The sequence below is a fragment of the Gobius niger genome (genome assembly GCF_951799975.1).
Source record: "Gobius niger genome assembly, chromosome: 17".
NCBI lineage: Eukaryota > Metazoa > Chordata > Actinopteri > Gobiiformes > Gobiidae > Gobius > Gobius niger.
In genome coordinates, this window is record NC_136868.1 from 27,346,780 (window position 1) to 27,374,592 (window position 27,813).

At 43.0% G+C, this 27,813-nt stretch overlaps 1 protein-coding gene across 2 annotated transcripts in view; it reads right to left on the reverse strand.

Moving 5' to 3' along the window:
• Positions 1 to 27,813, reverse strand: part of ano8b (anoctamin 8b) — a 56,869-nt gene that overhangs the window by 2,827 nt on the left and 26,229 nt on the right. For both annotated transcript variants that reach the window (XM_079574755.1, XM_079574756.1), the window contains exons 2-17: positions 25,427 to 25,537; positions 19,824 to 19,956; positions 11,954 to 12,092; positions 11,777 to 11,873; positions 11,475 to 11,591; positions 11,240 to 11,367; positions 8,916 to 9,077; positions 8,332 to 8,484; positions 7,858 to 7,984; positions 7,009 to 7,064; positions 6,845 to 6,919; positions 4,110 to 4,357; positions 3,161 to 3,320; positions 1,490 to 1,840; positions 1,164 to 1,355; positions 929 to 1,060 (exon numbers count right to left, since the gene is read on the reverse strand). In XM_079574755.1, coding sequence (XP_079430881.1) covers positions 929 to 1,060; positions 1,164 to 1,355; positions 1,490 to 1,840; positions 3,161 to 3,320; positions 4,110 to 4,357; positions 6,845 to 6,919; positions 7,009 to 7,064; positions 7,858 to 7,984; positions 8,332 to 8,484; positions 8,916 to 9,077; positions 11,240 to 11,367; positions 11,475 to 11,591; positions 11,777 to 11,873; positions 11,954 to 12,092; positions 19,824 to 19,956; positions 25,427 to 25,537 — 2,381 coding nt within the window. The remainder of the gene's footprint in view (positions 1 to 928; positions 1,061 to 1,163; positions 1,356 to 1,489; positions 1,841 to 3,160; positions 3,321 to 4,109; positions 4,358 to 6,844; positions 6,920 to 7,008; positions 7,065 to 7,857; positions 7,985 to 8,331; positions 8,485 to 8,915; positions 9,078 to 11,239; positions 11,368 to 11,474; positions 11,592 to 11,776; positions 11,874 to 11,953; positions 12,093 to 19,823; positions 19,957 to 25,426; positions 25,538 to 27,813) is intronic.

Consider the following 27,813-nt stretch of genomic DNA (forward strand, 5'->3'; position numbering starts at 1 on the left):
GGTGATTGGTCGGCAACAGCTGATGCATCCAGGCCTCTAACACAGTTTTATAAAACGATTGATCAGTTACAGCGCAAGGGAATCAATGCCCTATTTATGAATTGTTTTTGCCGATCATTTGTTTAAAACGTAACATTTCCACGGCCCCCGGATGTGACGACATCGCGATCGCTCGTATAGATTGCACATTTTCTCAGTGAAGCTTCTGAAGTCACAGAAATGGAGTTGACTTCACACATTGTTCAAAAACATTTATTATGAAGCTCATTGAGAAAATACCAAGAATAAAGGGAGGCAATTTGGAAGAACATATTTCTAGTTATTTCACCTGTTTTGTTTTCTGCATAATCCCATGTGTTCCTTCATAGTATAACCCCCTAACTCCCACTTTAATTGAGCACATTTTCTCCAGATTTACCCAAATCTTAAAGTTTGTTGGCAGGAGGGCTTACAGCCTACAGGCCAGTGAAACGCCTCATTTGAAAGCTAAGGCCTGCACAACTCATCTAAGTTTCTTCCCTGTTTCTTTTATAACGTTTTGGCATTTCGTTTTGTTTGTGTAATGTAACTATGATCAAGCCCAAAAAATGTGACCAAAACATGTGAAAAAATCTACGAAAACTCGACTATCATGACAAGAAAGAAGTTTAGATTAGTTTTGTTGGTCTTAGCTTTCAAATTAGGTGTTACATTGGCCTGTGAGCTCCAGTCGAGAAGCTTTTAGATTTGGGTAAAGCCAAACTGGAGACAGAGCACTCGGTTCAGGCGGGGGTTAAGAGTTTAATGTCTTCAATGAGAATCACACAATGTAAAGAGCGTTGAAAATAAAGAAAAGCGGACACATAAAAAGTGTTTCAAAACTTTTGACCAGTACTATATAAATATATATTTGGACATTTACTTCTTTAATGAACTAAAATATCTGTACCTCAAGTATGACAATGGAGATGATGGCCATTTCCGGGCTGAGCCAGGGGAAGAGCCGCTGCAGCTGACCGCACTGACCAATCAGGTAACAGTTCACTATGATGGCGATCAGGCCCATCACTTCCATTACAGTCTGAGGAATGATGAGAGGAATATCAACGAGCACTCACAAAGGTTTAGAGGAAAATAGACCATAGTTTATACTAGATAGAGGGTTAGAGTTACAGAAGCCTGACCTGCCACTGCCCGATGCTCTCCACTCTGATCCCGAACGGCCTCTGGAGTCCAGTGCAGAGTTTAAAAGCGTCACTGCGGATCTCGATGATGTTATTGATGAGCGCACACAAAGCGGCCAGAGGGAAGGCGGAGGAGAATAGCACCACGTACCCAAACTGTACAAACATCTCCTGGTAGTCCTGGAAGGGGTCCTGAAGGAGAGAAGCACGTGTTTGGTGTTAAGAGGTTTTGACCCAGGGGAGAAAAACCCACTCAGACACAGGAAGAACATGCAAACTCCATTCAGAAATACGCCATAAGGTCCGGGAATGGAACAATCTCTTACCCCATATGTCTGCATGCAGCTCTCCATCTCGGCCTGCGTGAGTGTAGTACTCTCTCTCGCCTCCGGGGGATCCATCCATGAGTCTCGTTTGGCCTTGGGCTCGCCCCTCTCCTGGCTCCGCCCTCTCCTCCTCTGCCTCACGGCCGCCCCGCTGTCTGACGCTGATGGCAGGGGGACAGTGTTCTCCGAAGAGCTGGTCTCCTTCACGTCGTGGATACCATTATCGTCCTCTTCGTCACACATCTCAAACATGGAGGCGGCGTCCATGCCCTTCTCCACCATGGTGGGGCTGCCTTCCTCCAGGAAGCTGCCGTTCATCGGGGGGCAGTTGCTGGGGGCTCTCCTGTCCACCTGCAAACAGTGGACAGTTCAGTCATTGAACGGTAGGAGGACGTTTGGTAAATATTTTGGTACTTGTTAGTTAGTCTTAGTCTTTGGGTGAACATGTTCATATTTTGTCAGATAATTCTTTTCAGTTTTAGGCTTAGCTTTAAGTCAACAAAAATTCCATGCAAGTTTTGAACTATGAGGCTCTTTCAAACTGTCACTTAAAGCAGAACTAAGTAACACCTACAGGCCATAAGTGTCACTGCATGTTGCGTCTTTTTTTACTCATTAATTGTCTGTTAGAGTAAAATACTACACTGACAGAAAAGCCACAACTAAATTACACAATGGAGAGGATGGAGATATAATAATAATGATAATACATTTTATTTGTTGGCGCCTTTCTTAACACCCAAGGTCACTTGCAATTAAAAGAGGGGAAGCTCTTTCAATCTTGGCTGTAAATACTGTTTAAGTGGTGCTAGGCTAGCCCGCAGTTAGCTTTGCCTGTTAGCCTGTGTGTATGGGGGCTCCGACCCAGAGGCAGGCAAAGCTGCAATTGTGGTTTTCAGGCCAGAGACACCAGGGGGAGATGAAAGACCCCCCAATCATCCCATCAACACTTGCATTACCCCCAGAGGGACTACGAAAAGGATTTATTAAAGGTAAACAAGTTACTTAGTACTGTTTTAAATTCAGTCCTTTCTTTTCATTGTTAAAAGTCAATAAAAACATCTGGGGATTTCAGTCATAGCTTGAATTTAGATTTAGTCTCCAGAAATATTACTTTGACAATAATTAATAGAACATATTGTAGTTGACAAAATGAACCTTAATACGAGATAAACATTTTCAAATCAAGTATTTATTTTACTGATAGCTGTAAAAGTGATTTACTAAAGCATTTTACACAATCTAGCAGCTGTTCATGTTTTTTTTTTGCTTGTTTCGATTCTCAATAGTTTATAATCCAGTCAGAAACCTCAGTGACACCCTCTTTAAGTTGCAATGTCCAATGGTTGAAACCAGTTTAAATAAAAACTCTCTGATCTAACTACTCACAACCAAAACATCCGCACCCCATAAAAAAAAAAAAACAGGACTCATTTCTTTGTAGTAAGCGCGTTGATTCTGTGGTGTGAAAAATTGCAAAATTGAAAAAGAGGAGCTGCCAGAGCTCTCAGCCAGAACCCTCACGGCTGTATGCAGTCATTTAACAGAAGTGTGGTCTGAAAAATACCTCCATGAGCTCCACACAGTGAGTCAACATTACATTTTTGATGAGTTTTAGTATATATGTAACTGTACATTGTAACTGTAACATGCATAACAGAACAGTGGTACCTTGTCCATGAAGCTGACTTTCCTGAGCTTGAGGCCACAGTCGATGAGACTCTCCTCTTCAGTCTCTCCTTCACTGAACCTGCCGCTGTCTGCCTCATCTTTGTCTCCTCCCTCCTCTTCATCCGGGACGCCACAGCCCCCGTTCAAACACTTCTTCTCCCTGTATGAACACAAGGCCACAGAAAAACACTTTCATCAGATAGCTATCGATGTGGAAAGTTGGAAAATTCATCTTCAACATAGATAAAAAAGAAAAAGGTTATTAAATAAAGACAGGTAGTGTGGCTGAAGTGTGCCTTGTGCATTCCAGCAGAGGGCACACTTCTTCCTCCTGTGTGCTCAAGTGAATACAGCAGTCCGAAAACCAAACCAACAAAAGATGAGCATCCTCAAACTGATGTGTGCATTAAGTAAAAGAGTTTGACCACAGACAGGATCAGAATAAGTTTGGTGAAGATGTCTGGACTTTCAAAACTTAGAGGATCTTAATGGGATTTTCCTTGTGACGTTCAACAGGGTGTGTGCAGGCGTTTTGTGCGCACAAATGAAACAAAACAACGGTCCAAGTACAGTATGTTCTTGATGAAGATAAGTAGTACTTGCTTGACATCTAGGTACTTAAAGCTTCTACAGAACTACTACAAACGCATCCCGATTACTAGCAGATTTCACAACTTTCAGGAAACATGTGACCCGGTACTGTCTAAGATACGGTATTAGCTTGCCCCAAACTGATTATAATCCACTGTTTCTTACAAATGTCTGCAAACACAATATACTGCAAGGGGCAAAAAAGGAGGAGAAAAAAGGAGCATGAAAAAATAGGTACAGCTCCTTTAAAATGTCACATCAACTGGATTCTGCAGACGTAAAAGCTATACAGTCCAACAAAATGCAAGAAAATAAAAAGAGAAAAGGATTTCAATTGGCTTTATTCTGCTCACATTACCTCCTCTCTGGGTAGCTGCCCCCCGGCCTGCAGCCTCTGCCCCCCGGTGCTGGTGTGGCCTGCTGGGCGGGGCTGAGCTGGGCCTTCCCCGCGGCCAGCCGGGCGTACTTGGACAGCACGGACAGGAGCAGGTCCCACACAGCCCGCACCGTCAGCTCTCCCAGTCTGTGGCGCTCGTACAGGTAAGGCTGCAGCACCTCCTTCACGTTCTGAAGGAACTGCCGGATGATCAGCAGAGTCGCCAGCATCTGGGACACAAAAACATGCCAAGTTAGCGAAGAGAGGTCAACATTTACAAGTACCTTTTCCCCTCAAATGAAAGGTAAAAAAAAATGTGCTGTCAAATTTTAGTATTGTCAAATGTACCAAAACAAAATCCCAACGATATGTGGATATAGCAGGCAGCGGTGTTGCTATAGTAAGGATCCATTATCACACACATTTGTAAAGTGCACCTTTAGCATTAAACACGGCCAAAAAGTGGAAATAAACAGAAAAATTATCCTCTAAAACAGCATCTTTACAGTCCAATAACGCTGATGCAGTGTGCGCTGGAGCTACTGCACTGTTTTTCCGAGTCGATGAAAAAGCTCTTGGAAATAGAGAGAAACGGGTCCACTTTTCCCAGAGCTGCACCGGGAGACAACAGAGGAAGACAGAGGCGGATTTATGCTGTCAAAACTAGAATTCTAGAGCAGAGTTGTTTGAATTATTAATCCAATAAGAACTTCATGAAATATTGAACCATTCAATACAACCATATATTATTCTACGGTTTTATACCTAAAGCCAGTCATAACTCTGCTAATGTGTCGTCGGCAGAGTGGGTTCATTTGAAAGTTATTGCGAGCCTAAAGTTTAATTTGACTGTGCTGAAAAGAATCCTGAGAATCAAGGCAAGACACTGCAGGCAATTCAGTATAAAAAGTTTAATCAAGTCAAACTTTGATTTGTACTTCTAATCTATGTTGACAAGGCAATAAAGTTATGAAATGAAATGTTACCAAGCACTACGGCAGAAAAAAAACAACAAAACTTGGTTTCCACTTACAGAACCTTGATACATTGTACCTAACTAAATTTAATACAATGTACTGGGCTCTGTAACAATCTGTAATAACTTTTACCGATGGGTTAGATACACAATGGAAAAACTTGTATTAGTACATTGTAGGTACATAATGTAACAGGACACGAGACCCAAGGGTTAGGGCTTATGGTTCGGGTTATGTCTTATTAGATTATGTACCTACAAATTACAAATACACATTATTCCATCGTGTATCTAACCCATAGGTACAAGCTTTTACACATTGTTACAGAGCACATTGTAAATAACTACATTTAGTACAATGCAATGTATCAAGGGTACTGTAAAATAACATGTTACCCAATCTTTAATGGGGCTGCGTATGGTTACATTTTATTCAACATCAGTACTTTAACTATGCTTGGTTTTAGATGATGATGCCTGAACTAGAAAACCGAGCAATAATGTGTGGACGATCTGCAAATTTACATCTCCAATGTCAAGCAATGTGTGAAAAATGGGGAATAATTCTGGGAAAATGTGGCAAAAATATGGAAAGCAATGTGTAAAAAAAATGGAGCAGAATTAGGGAAAATAAAAAATAAATAAAAATAAACTAAAAAAAGCTCAAATCAGGGAAATACATTTGGAATATTGGGGGAAAAAATGGGGAAAAAGAGAAAAATAACATTGTTTAAAAAAAAAGGCAGAAATTGAGCAAATTTTTGGTACTTGCTTTTATTTTTTTGATACCGTTAGTACCTAAACTTTTCCCCCCCAGATATCATACTGATAACGTTAATGGTCCCCAGTTCTAATCTTGAGAAAACCTGAATAAACACAAGAGCAAAGAAGAAGCTTCTGGAGATAGAAAAGTAACATCATCAACTCTAAATTATCGACCCAGTCCAGAAGACAATTTTTAAAGCTTCTCTACAATGGATAATTCCTGGGCGACTCAGAGCTTTCACAAAAAAACCAAAAAACAAAAATTGCAACAATAGGTGATGAAATATTTGTATCTCACACAAATGCAAAATTTAAGACCGAGCATCACAATTTTGTTTTCTCTTGCCGTGAAACCCAAACTCCCAGTAACACCTGTTCCAATCTCTAACATGTCGCAGCCAACAACAAGATTCCTAGAGTGGAAATGGTGCAACAGATAGTGGCACATTAGTGAAAGTGCCAGGTTGTAGTTCACACAGACACAGGAGGCGCTCCAGCTGAAGTGACAGACGCAGTGAGAAACGGAAGGTGAGATGAGAATCGAACCATTCACAAACTCAGCTGTGATGCACTAAAACAATTTGGAGCGGCTACAGAGAGACTGCTCACATCCACAGGAAAAGAAAAAACAGAATCGGAGGTGTTGTGTTGTGCGGTAGGAGGGGACAGGAGGGAAAAACAACAAAGGGACTTCAAAATGCATGAATGAAACAAAACAGTATTCGATTGAGGAACAGCAGCTGAAGTACAGTGTGATCGGGTGGAATTTTTGTTCACTTTAAAACTGCAGGGACAACCGCAGGGAAGCAAAACAAAACAATAATAAAAGCTACAGAAAGAGCGTCAAAATTCTACTAATGTGGAAAGACTAATGGAAAGACCGTAGGACAAAATACAAGCTTCAGGAGCCAATGTAGGATGTGGCCATGTTGCATTTGTTCACATGAGGACATGGACCAGATGGGTGACCTCTTACCTCTTTGAGACGCTCCATGTCTTTGAGGTAGAATCCAATGTAAAAAAGGCTGAGATAGGAATTTACAAACTGAAACTACAAGGAAAACAAACAAAGAAGTAAAAATCTTTATAAACATTGAAATTTCAAGGAAGTGCTTTGCTGATTTGTAACATATTACTCACAAGAACCATTTTGATGATGAGATTTTTCTCATAGGCACTCTGGAGTCTATAGTTTTCTGTGGAAGAGACATCATAATCCATTAGTCCATCTACAGGCAGTAACGAAAATGACACGCAAAACAGCCAAAACAAGCGTTCACTTTCATCTAAGGGCATGCTCGCAAATCAGTGTCGTCGTGATAAACACACCGTGAGCACATAACTGCTCAGAATCTGTCAGAGGATAGTTTATGGGCTTCAGAAATGTGTGTGACAGTTTTGTGTTTCCTTCATGATGGAATAAAATACAGATACAGGTTTGAAAGAAGAAATAACCAATAAGTCAGGGGTGTCCAAAGTGCGGCCCGGGGGACAAATGCGGCCCTCAGACCAATTTATGGTGGCCCTCGGCCTCTTGCTGTATCGGTACACATCACCAGAGATGGACCTTTTTATCTGAAATGTAATAATTCTATACAATTCTAACCGAACAACTAACATTTTACTGTGAGACTGAGCTGGCATGAAGGTTTTAAGCTTAAATAGAGGTATGGGGCACAATTTAAACTTCTGCTAGTCGAAGGTTTTGTGGCACTAACTACCGATCTACGGCCCTTCACCCCGTGTACGCTTCAATATGCGGCCCCCCATGAAAAAAGTTTGGACACCCCTGCAATAAGTGAATAGAATTGCTCAAAACTGCATGAATAGAGTAAAATACTACTCCGTGTTTGTTTTTGACAAGCATAATAGAGTCAACAGGTGAGTTTTATTCCCAAAACAGTCCAAATGAGTGTTATTGCCCAAATCAGGATCTTCTGTACCCCCATAGTCTCAGCACAGGCCCATGAGAACCACCGCAGGCCTTACCCATGTCGTTGAGCCAGCAGGCGATCTTCCTGTACACCTCATCACACGCGGTCACAGTGATAGCAAGCATGATTTTGGGGATAAAGCGTGCGAGCCGAGGCATTTCTTTGATCCCCATCACAAACTCCTGCAGAAAGTCACATAAAAATGAGGATCATGTGGTTGTAAATAGCTAGAATATCTTGACCACTCCACAGAGTACAAGACAAGATGGCAATGTAACTTTGCAAATCTCAATGTTTCTACCAATGTTAGTTCTTCCATAATAGTTCATACAACAGGTGCTCAAGTGAGATTTGAACCAGCATCAAGGCCAAAGCTGAACTTTAAATTTAAATTAAAACTTTCAAAGCTCAATTACAATACGTTTTGAACCAGCACCACAGCTTTCTTTTGAAAACTGTATACATTTTCCCCAGTACCACTAGGGGTTCCCGTCATTGTTATAAACATTCAGCGGGATGAAGCACTGACCTGCAGCTCGAAGCAGATGAGCATGACCAGGAAGACAAAGCAAAGGCAGAGCAGGCAGATGGGCAGGCTCACCAGCCACCTGAACACCCGCCTCCTCCAGGGGGGGTAATAGAACTCCTCACAGCCGGTGACGGGGCTGCAGCGCTTCACTCCCTAGACAAGCAGGCAAAGTTTAGTTCATTTTCTGGTACTTCTACAAAAATCAAAACAAAGTGGCATCCAGCCGAGAAAGCTCTGCCAACTTAGTCTAGTAAACCAGTCACTTCTGTTTTCTTTTTAACACATGTAAATCACGCTCACAGTTGCAGCATTCAGAACTCCAGGATGACTTGGAGCCAATTCAAATTCATTACTACAGTAAATTTGTTTGGAAAACAATCAATATTCCAGTGTAGCAAGTAAGGGCATTTTAGTTTCTTGATTTATCACTTGGGGCGTGACATATTCCCCGGCTCCTCCATGATCAAATCCAGGACATTTCGTGCTCCTGCCTGATCCGTGAAGCATGAAGGAGATTTGAAAGTGTCAAACAGCAGACGCAGACACACACAAACACACACACACAAACACACAAACACACGGACCCTGAACTGCGGCCGTGGCTCCTCCAGCGACTCAGGGGGCGTGTCCAGGGTCCCCCACTTGTACGCCAGCTCCGCCCCCCTCCTCTTCCACCGCTCCAAAAACAGGGTCGCCCACACCACGTTGAAAAGTGCAAACACCACACAGCAGATGTCCCGGCTGGTCTGAAACACAAAATAAAGGCATTAGCATTTGTCGACTAATTGCTAGTTTAAAATGTCACTTGTTTTTAGGGATGCTTAGATTGTGCTATCCAGAATCAACCTTTAAAAGATTGTTCCCTTTTTCAAATTGAAAGTAGGGAGCTAGTTAAGATTAAGTTCAAAGTAGTAGTTGAAATCCATACCTAACTTTTGGTTCTCAGGAGCTAAACCCGCACAAAAGCTTCTGAAAAATTGACCCGCAGTTCTGTATCATATCGAGACTCTCTCTCCACCTGGTTACATATTATTCCATATGTACGAGGATTGACCCCACGTGGGTCAGTCGACGAGGATAATTATGCAGGACACACCACCTGTGAGGTGGCTGACGCATTGCTCTGAGCAGGGTTTACGCGTCACAGGCACCGAGTGGCAGCGGTGGAACCCAGTGCGGGGGAAACTGCTGCCTGTTCCGGTCGGCTCGTGTGGGCTTCACTTCCCGTGTGTTTGCTCCAAATACGCTGACAGTGTTTGTGCTGGGATTCCACTCTGTAGTGGGGGTGATTCCGAGCCACAAGTTGATCATCAGGTCAAAACAAAATCACAACACATTTAGTGGTGCGGCGCTTCCGCATGCACATTCGCATGTGAAGATTTTGTGGAACGTCACACACACAGATTGAAGATGGGCATATGAAGCTGTTTTGTGTTTGGGGGAGGATCATGCCTCTGTTGCCAGCGAGAATCCTTCCTCTTGCATGAACTGCTTCATTATACCCAGACTTTGGAACTGGTTTTGCAGGCCTTGGGAGGGGCTCCATTTGAGCCTCTGGCAACAACGGACCTGAAGTGAGCGTCTTTAAAAACTGCCCTGTTGCTAGCACTGGCTTCAGCTAAAAGGGTGGGGGAGCTCCATGCTCTCTTGGTGCATCAGGACCTGTGTAGGTTCTTGTCCAAGATGGCATGGTGTGGTCTTACGACTGAATTTACCCGTTTCTACAGGCTTAATGTGGCGGCAGGCACTTCCTTCAGGGAACGGGTGCTTGGTGCTGTATTGAGCAGCACCAAGCATTGAGGCTTTTCCTTTAGCCTTGAGTCTTGCAGGTTTGGAATACCCTTGCTGTCTCTGGAGAGTTGTTGCTTGCTCTACTTTGAAGAGCTCTTGACCGGCCTTTGCAGCTTGCAGGGCTGTGTCACCTTCGTTGCGTCTGGCGCCAAGTTGTGGCACTCGTACCTCGCGTCTTGCGGGTGTGGGTGCTTGTGTACATAGTTCACTTTGTCACTTGGTGGGCTTTTGTTGAATGTTGAATTTCACCATCCCCTTGCGGTGAGTCTTAAAGAGTCCCCGTACAAATGGAATATGTAACTGGGTGGAGAGAGTGTCTCTTCACTCAAAGAACCATGGTTACATACTGTAACCGCAACGATATAGAGCATTTCCAATGCATTTTGAGCCTGTTTTGAAGAGCCTCAGTGGTCCCATGGTGATCCGAACTGCCACCTTCTCCCTTTCTCACAGAAAGAGCAGCTTTGGTGGGCCTAGTCCTGATGAGTTCTCATTCGAAGTAGGGGATGTAACATAAAAACCTTACTATAAGTAGCATCTAAAATTTGGGAGAATAATAATAGTACATTGCACACCTTTTATGGGCAGAGTGGCACTGTAATGTTTACAATTCTATGCCAAGGAAATGTTGGTAAATTGTTTTGTTGCATGGAGCTCTTTTCTGTCACCACTGTCTATGAACAAGTGCAAGGAGGCAAAAATAGATTTCACTTTACTACAATACATTTTTCCTGTCGCTTTAAAGACAGGAAGAATTGGGTACAGTGCTTTAAACTGCATTTTTATTTTGTCCACTTAGTTTATCCAAGATTCTAAACCTAAGTGACAGGCCGATGGGTGCAGCATCTACAATAATGCAGTCATTGCATTACTCTCTCTACTCTCACCTACAGTCTTAGGTTCTGGGTCATCACAGAAAGGGCAAGATTCTGCATGACTGTGTTGGAAATAATGGTGAGTGGCTTCCTTAGAAAGAGGTCAGTCACAGGGCAGGGGCTCAGATTAGAGCTGCAACTCCTCCCTCAAAAGAAGACGTTTTTGCATTCAGAAGTAGTTAAATTTTATCTGTTCAGCCTCCGATAAACAGCCCAAACAAACCTTCTGCCTTGAGCCTCACCTGATCCGACTCTGTGAGCATCCACAGCACAAAGCCGATGACAGCAGGATACAGCATAGAGGTGGTGTAGAAACCCAACCAGGCAAAGTACATAGCGATCTTCACCCCAAAGTAGTCACAAATATCATCTGCAAAACACATTTTAAACAGGCTCGATATAGTCATTTGACATTGCATTGAGTCAGTAACACTGTGTAGTTCTCCTTGTGTATTTATAGTACACGCTGGCTCTGACCTAGTGGCTGCTTTTCGCAGACAGCCTGCACCCAGGACTTCATGAGCTGACTGAGGATGCGCTGTTCGTGGAGGGGGAACACCTGCTGGATCACTCCTCTGGCACTCAGCTCCGGGACTGAAAGACACGATAAACAACAGCAAGGTCAAGAGAAAGGGCTGTGCAACAATAAAGCATCAATAGTATGTAAATGTTCAATCTTTAACATGGGCACAAATCCTCGAAACTGTGCCCGTAACAGGCGAAAGTCACGTGAATGCGACCCAACGAGACACTTCTAGAATTATTTGCATGCCACTTACTGATTGGCTGTCCCTCCAGGAAGTTAATATTGTGAAGCGCTTCCCCATTTTTGGCACGTAGATTGTCCAGCCAGTACTTGATGATGCTCTGTCGCTCCTGCCGCACGCAAACAGAGCAGACAGTGAGAATAAAGCCGGTATTTCCTGTATCTGGATGCAAGTCCGCACGGGTTTTACCTGTGAGGTGAAGAAGCACAGCTCGCTCTCGATGTTCTCGTAGATGTAGTCCTCCTCACAAGAGAAGCTCCGGGTCCCTGCTCCAAACTCCGGCTTGACAGGTTTTCTCAGACCCATCTCCTCGGCCCCTCGCAGAAGACTACACACAGGAGGATGGGTTATAGTACACGTTTATCAACTACTGTCATGAACTGTCAACTCTGTGAAGGAAACAACACCGAGTTTGGAGGAGTGCAACTCACACGACCCAGGCTCATTGGTACATTTTTTGACTCGCACCTTTTCTAATTGAACTGGTGATCTAATTAATAGGCTTTGTTTTCCCACAAATACAGCGTGTCCCTGCGGGGCCACTGTAGTCGCATGAGAGGTGTGAATTAGAAGAAAGAGCCATCAGCGGAATGAGGCGGCCGCGCTGAACCGTGACAAACAGCCCGTGTTATCGTGAGGTCACTTTTCCCTCCTTCACACCTTCACCTCATTGGCCTCTTTTCATCCCATTCCCATCAGCCACTGCTCCCTCCGCTGCATCCCCCCCCCCCCGTCTTTGTGCCTCCCGTTCAGCATCGTATTCCATCATCATTTTCGCCGCACATCGTTCCCAGAGGCTTCATGTTCAAATGGCAATAATAGCCGTCCCACCTCCTGCTCCCTGTGGTCCAACTGTCACTTCGCTCATACAGGAGGAAACGAGGTGATTCATGTGAACGCACAGATACAGACGCTGCTCTGGCAACTAGGGCTGGGATGGCTACATAATATAACAGGAAAATGTTCCAAAGAAGAAAAAAAAATGGAATATCTCATCTCAACAAGGCAACACAATGATAATGGCTTGCATTTATATTGTGCTTTTCAAAGTGCTACATTTCCGTCCAAGGATCTCCTCCCAGTGGCTCTGCAGTCCTCTCCAAAGTGTCTCCCAAAAGGCTTTCAATATTTCAACAAATGCCTCGTGACTCACTTTTTTAGAGGCAACACGGACCCGCAAGCGTGAATATAGTCAATTTCGTCTTTTTACCTTTTTTCATCAGATCGTGACTAAAAGGTGCAGAGGTTATATGTGTGATTTCATAGCAACAGCCTGGCAACCGAGCAAATTGAGTGGCAAGTCTGCTCTGTCTTTGATTTTGAACTCAATTTTTCAGTGCTGAAGGCGCCATTTCTGTTTAAAAAGGGCAAAAAAGGTCAGGTATAGACCCTTGAACTGCTGACATCATCAGTGACATCATCTGGAGGCAGGAAGTGATCAAGAGAAATAAGATCAAACTAAAACTAGCGACTATAAGTGTAAAACTTCAACTAAATAATGTGGTCTTGTTGTGGCTTAAGGTGCGAGACCAAGAGGAAGGACATTTGAGACGAAATTAAATAAGGTTAGTGCTCCGGAGGGACGGTCTGTTGTGAGTTTGTATAGATCTATGAGTTGGTTTGTCTAAAAATACAAATAATCCTAATCCTAACCCTAATCCTTAAGGTTAACCCCTTAACTCCCACCTGAACCGAGCAAATTTTCTCCAGTTTGGCTTTACCCCAGTCCAAAAGCTTCTGGAAAAAAGTGATGGAAAAAAAAACAATGATGGAAATGTAACAAAAAAGTGGGAAAACATTGACAAAAAGTGACGAAAAATTTATGAAAAAGTGGCAAAAAGGTCACAAGAAATTGACAAAAAATTGATGAAAAAATGACAAAAAAATGACAAAAAATGTGACAAAAAATGGATGAAAAATTGACGAAAAAATGACAAAAATGGGATAAAAAATTACAAAAAAGTTACAAAAATGAGTTGAACACCCAACAAAAAAATGTTGGAAAAAAAATTTGATGACGTGAGGAAAAAGATCCTCTCGGTTCAGGCGGGAGTTAAGAGGTTAACCATAACCTTAATTTGTGTCATGATATCTCACGCTTTCACCACAGACTGTCCCACCGGAGCAGACCATCTAGCACTAACCATAAAATAAGGTTTATTTGATAATTCCTAAAACAGTTAAACATTTGTTTATCGTTACCATGATAACAGCTCCAATGGAAATAGATAGGAATCTAACTTCCTGCCTCCAGCTAAGCCCAGATTGTTTACAAATAATTAAAGGGTCTATAGGGCCTTTAATTGTGAATTGAAATATCACCGTGGCAACTCATTTTCCAGGTGAATGGGCTATATGCACAGTGACCCGGCGTGATTTCCGCCTGGACAGCAAACCCGGCGTTGTCCTTCTTGTCCGCTATCTCTTCCCATTAAAAATTAGCAGTGTTTTTGAAGCATAGGTTTATTCTTACATTCTTACAAAAACAATGGACAGTCACTGTTGGAAGCGAGGCTGCTGTTGGCCCCTCTGACCATTCATTGTTTTGCCCAAGGTCACAGTGACAGTGTGCAGAGGGTTCAGGACTTCAGTGAAGCTGGGTAAACAATAGGAGGGCATGTTTTTTTAAGTGGAGTGTTCCTTTCATCACCTACTGTATCTACAGAATTCACGATTGTCAATGGTGACGTAACCCGAAACTGCAGCGCTGGCCCGGTAATCTCCATCCATCCAGACCCAAAGGCAGGACGGAGCGTATGTGTGTGGGCATGATGGATTACAGTGGAATCTGAGGTGTAAGCTGCTGGTGCTTACTGTGCAGTGGCATCACAATAAAGGTCGCATTGAGAGAGAAACGCAGCAGTCCCTATCTGTGTGTGGAGCGATGAGCCGAGCAGAGCCAAAAAAAAAAAAACAACAACCCGCAGGCCCTTCAGGAGGAGGAAAGCAGCTGCCAGGAATCCTAATGAACAACTAATTCAATCATCAAAAATGCACCGTCTATTGTGATCGTAGCTGTGGAGCCGAGGCCGACACGGAGGAGGATGATAACCTTGAGGGAGGGAAAAGCGTAGTGTAGCAAAAGCAATGGTGAAAAGCGATGCGATGCTTAATGCAGCAGTCTCAGCGGAATTGGTTATTGCGACAAATCGGCTTTTCTACTCTTCATGCAGATGTTACTTGTCCCTTTTCAGTTCGTACATTTGTATTGGATTACAGTTTTCTGATAAACAAACAGTCATACATTGTTTGTGTGATTGCTACGAATGTTTGACTGAGACAGAAAGTATTTTTGGGTTGGTCTTCGAAGGTTGATAATCCAGTAGTTTTGGTAAAATACCTTTATGTAGCCAGCGTGAGAACACGTACTGTATAGCTGTATAGTCTTTGGTTGACTGACAGTATTCTGAATTGAAATGATAATATTTATGTCATTATACCATACTTTATCTGCCACTGTCGGCCACTGAAATGAAAATGGCACAGAAGGGAATAGACAGAAGACCTTATTATCCTGCAAATGGGGCTAAAAAACAGACGTTATTTTGGGACCCTCAGCATTGATATTTTACCATTTGAAATCATGTTTCTGTAGGCATAAGGTAGTAACAGTGAAATACTGGTACTAGAGCTGGTGAAGACTTTGACTGGGGCTCCCCCCGCAGGCAGCAGTGGGAAATTACTTTCAGTTTTGATTACAGCCTGGTTTACAGCTTCAGAAGGCACGATAAACACACTTTTTTACAGCTCGAACTGATATAATGTTGGATTATGGGCTTTAAAAATGTGGGAGACAGTTTAGGGTTTTAACAATGATTAGATTAGATTAGATTAGATTTACTTTATTGTCCACCGAGGTGGAAATTTGTCTTTGGTTCACCATCACAGTCACACAATCACACATAGTCACAACAGACATGACAGACAGTATCAAAGACAATAAGTTAATAATAAGAACAATTAAAAACAGCGCTTATTCAGTAGATTTATTGCATTCGGCACAAATGAGCCCAAATGATGCAATATTATCCAGGAGGACAGATCAATGCGTTGAAACCGTAGAAGAAACACATGCTTTAAAAACATTTCTATTGCCCCAAATCACCAAAGAAGACTGAATTAACCTTCTAATCCCCGCCTTAACCAAGCACATTATCTCCACTTCAGCTTATTGACTATGGTGTAATGCCTCATTTGAAAGCTACGACCAACTGATCTGAAATTTTTCCTCGCCTTGTCGTCACTTTTATTCTTGGGGCTTTTTTGTCGCCTGCTTTGTTACTTTTTTATAAATCACTTTTTTGTCGCTACTTTCTTGTGTTTTGTGCTTTTCATCAATTTTTTTCTCGCCTGTTTTGTTGTTGCTCTTTTGCCGCTTCTTTTCCAAGAAGCTTTTAAATTTGCGTATTATCAAAAAGAAGAAAATGTGCTCGGTTAAGTCGGTTGTTACGAGGTTAATAACCTGTCCTCGTGTGGCCCGGCTGCCACTTCCTCTGCTAAAATCACTGCATGAGACCTGCTTTTATGTCCCGACTCCTGTGTTGTATAAGCCGTCTTCAGATGCTCACGCTTTCTGGGTTATCCTTCCCATCATGTAAAATGTAGGTCAACCTTTGCAAACGCGGACCTGCCCGTGTATGCTTGGTGTCCCACTGCCATCTTTTAGTCAGCCTTTCCTTTCAGCCACAGAAAGCACTCAGCGACCACCCACCGCCTCACAGCCACCCTTTTCTCCTGTAGCTTCATTGTATCTGCTGGACTCTTGCCAATATTTGTGGGGTTGGCAGAAAAATGGTCAAAAGGTGATCGGAAGATTGTATTCTGCAAAATGTAGGCACCGCAGTGAGGGAAGGGGATGTTCCAGTGCCCTGGCTTCATCCACAACAGTCTGCCGGATTTGTCAGCGGGCCATCGAAGGATCATGTGCACAGGCCATGCTAAAAGTTCCAATAAGCTTTTAGCATGGAGGGTGGCAGTTGCTAAGAAAACACACTGAACAAAAGATCCCATGTGGAGTAGCCTCAATATGTGCACAATGTAATCTGTTATTTAAACGATTTGTAACTATAGTGTTCTGTAGGAGCAGGATGATAAAAAGCAGAAAAATACTACATAAGAATCACTGTGCTATCGACCCAAAGCAACTTGAGACAGACGTTTCAAAATACACCTAAAATACACCTAAGATTCACCCATCTCCCCTCAGGCAGGAGGCTACGGTCTATCAAGACTCATAGATCCCGCCACTTGAACAGTTTTTTCCCCACCGCCATCAGACTCATGAACGATGAAGACCTAATAACTCAGTCCAAACTGTAAACTGCTCTATTGCACTGTGTCCGCACTTAGATCCACTGCTGTCACTTATCACTTTATATCACTTTATCACTTTATGCACCATATGTAAATCCAATCCCGTTCTATGTCAATTGTGTTTGTCTTACCATATTTTACCTCTTATTTTTTATCTTATTTTTTTTAATATTCTTATGCACGCCCCTAAAGCCTTACAGTTTTAGCCTTATATTTTATTTTTATCTAAACTCTGTGTTATATGTTTTTATGTTTAATGTTGCACGTCTCACCGCGAAAAAAATCCTACTTTGTGAACCTGTTTAGACAAGAATTAGCATATAAAAGTGTCCTCTGAGCTCATAGTCATATTCATATTCATAAGTTCCTGCTTTTTGTGGGATCCGGTACATCCGATACCTACGAAACATCACCTTATAATATTTTGTCCATAAACCCAGCTGCTTTGTTAGATACTATGTGATGAAAATAAGGTAGTGCTTAGCGTGAGCCAGACGGGTAAACATAACGCCATTAGCATTAGCATAAAAGAGCTGACCTCATTCTCTGAGACAGTGGAGTGTTGATGTGTTCGTGTACACGCCATGATCTCAGTTACCTCATTACATTTGCACTTACTCTGCACCGTCAGCAGTTTGTGCGCCGTAGCAACAGTCATGATTTACACCGTGCAGGATCACCAGCATGACATTCATGTGATTGTGGCTTTTATGAGCCTGACCCCATGCTGGCCCCACATTTCTGGTTCTGGTGTGAGAGCTTTACAGCACAGAGCTAGAAGATTAGCCTAAAACGATCCATGTCAGATGTGAAAATATATCATCATTTCCGTAGTAGTTGTTGTGCAAGTGGAAGTAGCTCTTGTAGTAGTAGAAGCAGTAGCGGTGGTAGTAATAGGCCTAGTGGTGCCACTATAGTAAATCATTTGCTTCTAAGATGGGTTGTTTCGGATTTCGGATTTTCAGGGAATCTACAATTGTAATTACATGTGACTTACAGTGTAGTATGTGTGAACTGACACACGACACGCACGGTGCATTCTGTAAACATGGAATGAATTACTGTCGCAGCACCGATCTGGCAATGTTAAAGTTGTTGTTTGCGAAGTGTGAAGGCAATGGAGCCAACACAATTAAAAGCTAATCGTTTGAAATGGGAACAGTCAGCTTTTGGCTATGGCGTTTTGTGGCTGAACAGGCGCTTGTCACAAAAATGACAAGCCTGACAGTGACAATATTTCTTACGCATGAGAATACATTTCAATTGTTACCAAGGAAAATGTGTATTTTACTAATAATACTTATCTAGCCCTCCTAACCTATAAAGCCTATAGTGAAAGAGAGCCCAGATAATGATGTTTTAGCCACTCTGAAACACCCAGATCTAAAATGTTGGTGTGATTTGGGTGATTCGTCGAGTGTGGCTCATTAACTGTGGCGTCTCTCTGTGCAGCTCAGGCACAGCTGGAGACGGCTCCATTTTCCTCCTAAGGCAACAATATGCCACATTTAGCCGATGCAGTAAGACTCTGCACCTGAAAAATACAGAAATAAGACGGGATATTTTGGTTCAGCTTTAAAATCCTACAAAAGTAGAGCTAAATTTGGACTAGTGGTGTCCTCTATTTAAAAGAGCCCCAAAATGGGGCACTTGCTACTGTTCCAACACTAGTTTGTGGGGAGGCTGTTTATGGTTGAGAATGGGAAAGACACGCAGTAATGAACCACCTGTTACACATTTATAAGGCTTGAAGGTTAAATAAGATAATTAGTACACTTATTAGCAGAATTTATAAAAACAAAAAAGGATCAAATTAAGAAAGTCAGAATCAGAAAGTGCCTCGTTACAGCCAAAAATGAAATAATAATTTGAACCATTATTTTGGGTAACATGACATGACAGTCAAACACAACCTGAACAGTGAGAGCAAGTAGATTTGCGAAAACTAGTGTTCATCATATCTCATACAGTGGGAAAAGTCTATACTGCCTTATTCTGAGGCAATGGGAGAACCTACAGACGGACACATCAGTGCAGTACTCCACCATAAAGGCCTGATCAATCTACACACAATACCCCATAATCACAAAGTGATGAGTGTCCATCTGTAGGTTCTACCATTTCCTCAGAATAACGCTGGAGCTCTGTCAGAAACAGACCATCGGGTTCTTGGTCTCCTTTCTGACCAAGGCCATTCTCCCCCGATGGCCAGCTCTAGGAAGAGTCCTGGTGGTTCTGAACTTCTTCCCTCTTCAATGTGCCCTTCCCTGATCTGCGCCTCGATACAAACCTGTCTGTCTCCAGACAGTTCCTTTGACTTCAGGGCTTCTTCTGCTCTGACATGCATCTGTCAGCTGTGGGACTTTATAGAGAGGTCTATCTTTCCAAATCAAGTCCAACTAATTTAATTTAGCACAGGCGGACTCTGGTCAGTTTGTAAAAGCATTTCACGGACGATCAGTGGAAAAACAAGGAAACAAGGCCTCTAACAACTGTATAATGCTCTGTGAATTTCTTATGTGTAAGAGAGAGATGGAAAGAGCTGATGAAAGCAGCTTTCTGAATTTGTGAACTTCTGCTGTTGTCAATATTCTGGCTCTGGACACGATCCGCTCATCTCTGGGAAATGTTGTTATTTCTAAACTTCTACACCTTCAAATAAAAAGTCTAGGACAAATTGCGTCTAAGCTATAAAAGGCCTCCAAATGCAGGCAGCACTGACACCGCGTTAGCTCGCCGTCCTTACTTCTCGTAGGTGGCGGTGATGAAGAACGCGTAGACGTGCGTGTGCTTGTGATGTCGAATCTGGATGATGAGTTCCGGGATTCCCAGTCGGATGTGGTTCAGTAGCCATAGCAACGTGTGGTCATCGGTGGTATCTGTGACAGGAAATATATCATAAATCATAAAAACATCAACACATTTCCAAGTCGTGCGCCCACGCAAAAGTGTTCAGCGGGCGCCTGCACTCCCACAGCCGCTCTATTTATGAGCTCTGAGAGGTTAAGTGTTACGCTAACAAACACTCGAGAGCCTTTTCCAGCTGCTCGCTCCGCAGGCTGTAAGATCTGAGCAGAACAGAACCCACTCACTTTAGGCTGTAAGGGGAAGAGACAGTTTAACACACAAAATCCACTTCTGTATTCCTACAATCGCTGCATTGAAGTCTGTTGATTCATGTTTTAGAAGTACTTGGAAATGATTGTTTTGGTCCTGAGTGTCTATTTCTATTCAGATAATACTTGTGCTCATTGCTTCTATTGGGCACCTTTGAACTTGTGAGCGAATTGCTACAGTTGCCGATTCTGAAGCTATAAAACATGTGATTAAGGATCTGTTAGCAACATGCCTTTTAAATCTGTGAATAGATTTGAAACGTTCAAATCCTTGTTAGGAGTAAATATGACAAATATGGGTTTTTCTAAGGCCGATGCAGATTTTGGGGGATTTTGTTTGGCCAATAAAAAAAAAATATATATTTTCTTTAACCCTGTGTAAGAAGCTTCTAAACTTTAAAATGTGTCAGTGTTTAAGTCTGACAGCAGGGGGCGCTTTATTGGGGCAGAGGGCTGGTGTATTCAAGACATTCATCCCTAGTATACTACTTCAGAGGGAGCTTGTTTGAAAGTAAAAAATCAGTAGAATCCAGAACAAAAAATGGTAAGTCTCTATCTCGTGTTATGCGCAAAAGTCTGCAACATCAAATCAATAAAATATAATCAGAGCCTCTGAGGTGTACAAACTAAGGCTGGGTGAGTCCCCCCCCCCCTATTTAAAACAAAATAACTGCGGACTGTCCGCAATGGACTTTGGGAAGGGCTTTGTCTATGCTAAAAGTTCCTCTCCCTTTCTGTTCCTGGACTCATCTCTTTTTAGTTTGAATAAATATCTGCAGAGTTTGACCCTGTGATTTATTTTGGGGCAGCGAGCAGTCGCTCAGTTGTTGCGTCTGCCTGAATGTCAGTGAAACGATCCCGACTCCCAACAGTGCAGTCATTGTTGTGTCCAATAAAAGTCCATTGTGATTTAAACTGCCTTCCTGGAATGACAATACTAGGCTCATTTTATTAGCCCTGTCAAATCAATTTAGCCAAAGGTTGAGCACCTGATGCAGGTAGAAAAATCCTGCATGTGACCATTTACAAAGTGTGCAAACAGACAAATTTACATTGTGATATTTGCCAATATTTTAGTTGTTTGTTGCCGTTTCTAATGGCATAAAAAAAGAACTAGTTCAGTGGCAGTACAGTGACTTTTTAAAACAAAAATGTCAGTAGCCAGTAACCTAGCAAACACCACCAAATTTCGGCCATGGTCCCCAGGCTGCTGTGCAGTTCCAAATGATTCGAGCGCACACAGCAGCCTGGGGACTATGGCCGAAATTTTCGCATGGATTTGGAAACCAATCACAGAACGAGGAGGGCCGGCAAGACGATGACGAGCTATTCGATATACGGAAGCTTGTAGTTTATTTACGAATTAAAAAAGAAAAAGTTTATTCAAGCTTTAGGCCGTGTTCTAAATAGTTTAGCTCGAAGGTTTACAGCGGGTACATCATACGTCATCGGATACGATGATACAATAGGCTGTGGCCACGTGCAGACGCATGATAGACATTCAGCCCAATTAACGGCTATGGGCGATCGTAAACCACACCTCTCCTATGAGAAAATGAATTGGTGACCCCAGACCAAATATCACTTGTGATTTTAGTCTGGCGTTAGCCAGGCTAAGTAGCCAGAAGAATATTAGAAGAATATAGACAGAGCATTGTGATATTGTTGTTCTACTGTTTATAATAAAATGTGCATTGTTAATTTATTTTGTGTCGGATCTGCCAACATCATGTACACTTGGGCAACAAAGTAAATGTATTTGTTTCATCTAGGGCTGAAACAACTAATCGATTAATCGACGACTAATCGATTATTGAAATAGTTGACAACTATTTTAGTCATCGATTAATCGTTTTCTGGTTTCTGGTCACACAGAGTCAAATAAGAGCAAAAATTATATGAAAATGTATTATTTTCGATGAAGACCTATTTTGTTTTTATAGTTAGTGTATGTAGTGTTTTGTACATTGTAAATTTCATGAATATTTGTCTGTGTCTCATCCAATCAGAAGCAAACATTTACTTTAAGTTTCCTCCATCAACACGTCCTCAAGTGTCGCCACTTTAGCTTTATGTGATAAAAAAAGAAACATTTTCCTACACCATTCACAGCCAAGCAACTAATCGATGAATCGTAAAAAATAGTCGATAGTTGCAGCGCTAGTTTAATCTTTATATTTGCATTTATTTTTTTAGGTAAAACATTCTGTATCTATAAGCTGGACTTTAGGAATTGCTGATATCAATAATTTAGTCTTAACGATTTGTTAGATTGATTAAATGATAAGCCACACTTACTGTATATTCAGATTGTTATGCAAATGAGGTCTTAGTAGAATTTGACGAGCTTCTTTCAAAGGAGAACAAACGTGCCTGTTTCTGCAGGGCTGAAGACTGCAGTATTCTGTCAGTGATTTATTTGGTCTGACTGGAAACCACAGCTCCATGTTGCATTTGGCAAAGCTCACACTTCTCTTCAAACTGATTTACAGCCAGCTATGAATGCCACTCACGGCATTTTACTCATTCACACTTTCACAATGTGTGACAGGAGATGCTTCTAGTTAGGCTTATGCAACGGTATTAGAACTGCCATTCACCCACTGGGATGTCACCCATTTATCCTATTGACACATCGATGCTTCTTCAAAGTGTGCTTATCAAAAGTGGTGTTTACTCCATCCAAATTACTTACTTCAGTGTGAGATCAATTACATTCCCTATTTTATTTTCATGAAGCAGCGATACACCAAAACAGCGAATGATGCATAAAAGAAGCAACATGACCTTTACGAACGCTAATGATGCTACATGCTAGTGCGAGGAACATCACCATCCATCACATTTAAGGCACAAATTAAACCAGGCCTTATTTCTGACCTCGTCCCCCACATCAGGTCTCAACCAAACACCTCCCAGTTTCCTAACCATTCATTCTCATGGTTCTACCACAGCAGCAAACATAAGCCTCCTCAGCCTCTCCATCTCCTTCCTTTTGCTACAAGCAAAAGTTCAAGTAAAAGTCCGCCCACTTCCTTCCAGATTTCACAGAGCAGATGTTACTTACACTGTAATATCAGTCTGAGTCTGAGTCTATGGGCCAGATCTTGTGGTTCACAGCGCAGGCTGTAGAGCAGACGACTGCGCAGACGGGTGGCGCTCCTTTCAATCGTCAGTGTCAGACCTGGCGCAAAAAGTGGGCAGGACAGGAGGGGGGGGGACAGACTCGCATTGTGATGTTGTGGTGCCGCCCCCTCCCCATGCTTTCCCCAGACCTATGGGAGACGGTGGTTTGCGAGAGGGGGGGGGGTCTCCTGTAAACGCGTAACATGCATGATGCAGCGCGCAATGTTTAATAAAGATTAAAGAAACAAAAGTGTCCCTCCGCTGCTGCAGATCAAGATGAGCGGGCGGGACAGAGAGGCAGCAGCCTCGCGCTGGACACCGTTCGAATGCGCAAAGTTACGAAATGTACAGGATTTAATTGATCAGAAACTGTTATATCGGCTGCGGAGGAGTTGCAGAGTTATGCAGTAGTTGCAAGAAAACTGTAGCTATTGGAACATTTGCGCTCCAGCTGCAGGATTCTTGGAGCGGCTAAATTGGAAAAAAAAAAAAAAGAGAAAAGTTGCTCTGCGCCCTGTAAAATGTCTTTCTTTTGTACTGAGCTGTGGCTGCACAAGGCGCATCATCAGGAGGTAAACACTGACACATGATGGAAATGTCTCCTTAAAACTCAGATCAGACCTGGTGTTGTGGCACTTGAGGCATGTGTGGTTTATTTATGGAAAACTGTTGTTTTGGTGTTAGGGGTGTGCGCGTTGATCTACGGTATCAAAGTAAACCCGTGCGTAACCGGCGCTCAAACAGACTTTTCAAGACAATTTCGCTTTTGTTTTCAATTTGACGTCGATTCAAGAAAGAAGACGAGGCAGCGCGATGTACAGAGGAACATGTGAAGGTTGCTATAGAAGAGTAAGTTTTCTTAAAAAACGCCCTCTCCCTAGTGGCGCAGCAAACCCTGCGCCACATGCAAGATCGCGCGTGTATTATGTTGCGTTTAGAGTTGCGCACGGACTGCGCCAGTCACAAGATCTGGCCCTCTATGTTCCGGGCAGATTTGAACAAATCAAAAAACGTACATATTCTCCCTTCATCCCGTCTGTCACATCTCTACCTGCCAGGCCTAAGCACCAAAGTTTAAAATACTGTAATTGGACTGACAGTACTGCTTTAAAATAGAATGAGTGCTAAGTAACTCATGCCCCTTAGAGGCCATAAGTGCCACTGCAGGTGTCAAAGCATGTTAGGATATTTCTTTTCACTCAAACTTGGCTGTAAATACTGTTTAAGTGGTGCTAGTCCGCAGTTAGCTTTGCCCGTTAGCCTGCTAGCTTCTTCTTCGTGATTCCATTAGTGTGTATTGGTGGCTCCGGTTCGTAGGCAGGAAAGCTGCAATTGTGATTTTCCTGCCAGAGACACCAGGGGGAGATGAAAGACCCTCCAATCATCAACTCATTAACACTTGTATTACACCGAGAGGAACGATGAAAAGGATTTATTAAAGAGGGGGTATTCTGCTTTTTTCAATCACATAGCACCAGTCTATAGCACACTACAATGATGACCAAACCTTCTGCATGTATAGCATACAATAAAGATTTCAATGATAAATGACAGTGGTAAATTTCAGCCAAAACTGCAGCTGAACATGAAAAACTTGTTGAGCGATGTCAAATATTTCATGCAGTTTAGATTTAATACCAGTTTGAATTAAATGTAATGCTTTTTGAAGCCTTTTCATGCCCCGCGGAAACCCTGGACAGTGAGGTGAAAAGTCAATTTCAAAGATGGATTGATTAAGGGTGGAGGATGAACCCATTGTTCATGTTTTTAGTGGTAGAGGAAACATGATACATGGGGAGAACATGTAAACTCTACATAGAAAGGCCCCACCTGGCCCAGGATCGATCCCAGGACCTTTCTGTAGCGAAGCGGGAGCACCAACTGCGAACCATCTGCCCTCTGACCTCCTCTGCAAAATGGACTTTATTACAGATAGACCCCAACCACTGCGATTCCTAACCCCAAAGACACCATAAAACGATTCTAATAAAACCAGCATTGTGGCACAGCAGCCCAGAGCGCACAGGAGGATCTGATCGACGGATAATGTGGGAGTAATGCATGTCGACACGGCAGACAGCAGAACACGTGTGGGCGTCCGTCTGACCTGTAAACGTCATGAGCACGTCACAGTTCTCCGTGGGCACTGTCTTCATCCACGACTTGTGTGACATGATGTGTCTCCCGGCCTGCAGCAGCCTCTTCCCAAACAGCTTATCTGCAAAAGAGAGACAAAGAGAGACACTGTCAGACTCTGGCATTTGTAACATCTTCTGCAGTAAAGTCTCTTCGAAAGCCAACCCCGGGTTACTCACGCTGTCAAGAGAGAAATGCAGCGCTAAACCCAAGAGAAGAGACTTGGGTGCATCACCTTTGACCAATAGTTACTCCTCAAAGCATAAGTAGATCTGTGCCCCTTTTATTGTGTAAAACTAGCTCACGAATGGGAAAAGGTTAAAGACTTCTGCCCTACAAGCCATGGCATTAAAACCACATGAGTTAAACTCTGATCTGAAAGAAGTCTGCCCCATCTCCAGAGCTGAATGCCAGGATCGCCGCCTTTGGCAGCCGCAGACAGGAGTGAGAGGAGCTGTCTAGATCGCTGTCGAAGGGAGATGCAGAGCTGAGTAATGCTCTCATACTATGAATCCTATCTGACCTGTCGAGATTTCTACCAAGGGAATGGGTGTCAATGTATGAGATACCTGGCTGAATAAGAATGGGTTTAAGTCACAAAATCGGTCATGTAGCAGCCTCAATATCGCCTTGTAAACATGTCAACACACTGCATCTTTATAAACAGAGCACATGGCTAATCTGTGCAGACTGGTAACTAGTGTGTTGCCACCTGTCCCGGTTTTACCTGATTGTCCTGCTTTTTAAAGGTCTGTCCCGGGAAAAAATTCTCCCGGGACACTACAGAGTACAGCACAGTCCTAAAAGCACTTTTTTGTTTATCGTCGAGAGTTTTGGCTCTTTTCCCCAAGCCGCTCTCTCTCCTCCACTGATCGATCGACACACACACACACGCACGCACGCACGCACGCACACACGCACACACGCACACACGCACACACGCACACACGCACACACGCACAGAATCTCACTCCTTGCTCTGCTTGACCAGAGCTCAAAGAAAGCAAGGCTGACATTGGCACCTCGAACGCGAGTCCCGCCTCCTCCACTTGCTCTTTGGCTCTGCTCACGTGTGACTCTATGGCTCAGCGTGGCTCTGTTTGTTTTGACCGCGGGGCAGCGGACTGTACTATTGACAATGGGAGGAGACCGTCTTATAAACACTAGAACACATATGCCTCAGTAATCAGGCATAAAGCATACATTGATAGATCGCTAATATGGAGAATGGAGGAGTTTACAGGAGCGAGCTCTCCCCACGTGAGAAACATTAGAATCTCATACAGATGAATGTTTTGTCAGGTTCTAGAAAGACAAAGACAGAAGGCTGACAGTGGGCACTTGCCTCCAGCTCCGTGTAGATCTGCCTCTGAGGGTAAGGCTTTGTTGACCTGTCAATACTTCACATCGGAAGATCTTTTTCACTGATTCAGTGTGTTACGACCCAGCTCTGCTGAGGTGAAGGGGAAGTAACAAAACCAAGATGTGAAATGGTAAAACTAAAGTGATAATTTATTTAAAAAGGAAGGGGGTTCCAAAACAAAGTTCAAACTAATAACCAAACGAAGTACATAAAGCAAAACCAGTCTCTAACTAAGTCACAAGGACTACGAGTGTCTTTACAAAATTCCCTATGGGAGAACACATTCAAAGAGACACAGAGCAAAGTGGCTGCTGTTCACATAAAATCCCAGCAGCCCCGAATGGCAGGGTGGCAGGTCCTTTAAGGGTGTGGCCGCTCAGGTGGAAGCCCAGGGCGGCGCACCAATCACAGGCCAGGGAAGCAGTAGGACCATTATCCACTCAGGAGCCAGGCTCAGAGACAGTCCACCAATGGCTGTCGAGGACTTCCACAGTCACATTTAAATACAGCAAACAAGTGTTCAGCCACAAGATGACACCACATAGGGATATGGTGCACAGTGCAAACTGTCCACATCACTATCTTCCTAAATAGACCTACCAAGTGCAGGACATTTGAGACAGAGTGGGAAAGGGCCTCCGCTAACACCTTTTGATTTAAATCATTCTTAACAGAGGGACAGTGGTTTTGATTGTTGAAATGTAGCTTGGTAAATAGTTTGAGACTGCGCCCGGTCTCATTGATATTAAATTTGTGCAGGGACTTGGACTGGGGCTCATGGAACAAAAGGCTCACCTTTGTTGTGATTAATCTGTCCAAAGATAATTCTTGCATAAACGATTCAGAACAGTTCACTATGAAGAGTGAAGTTACTAATATGGCTATTATAAGGATATAACTGCATTCAAGCAATGTCATTCTCTCATTTGTGTTAAGAACATAAATACTTGTACTTAAGTACATTTTTACAGCTGTACTTGTACTTGTAATTAAAG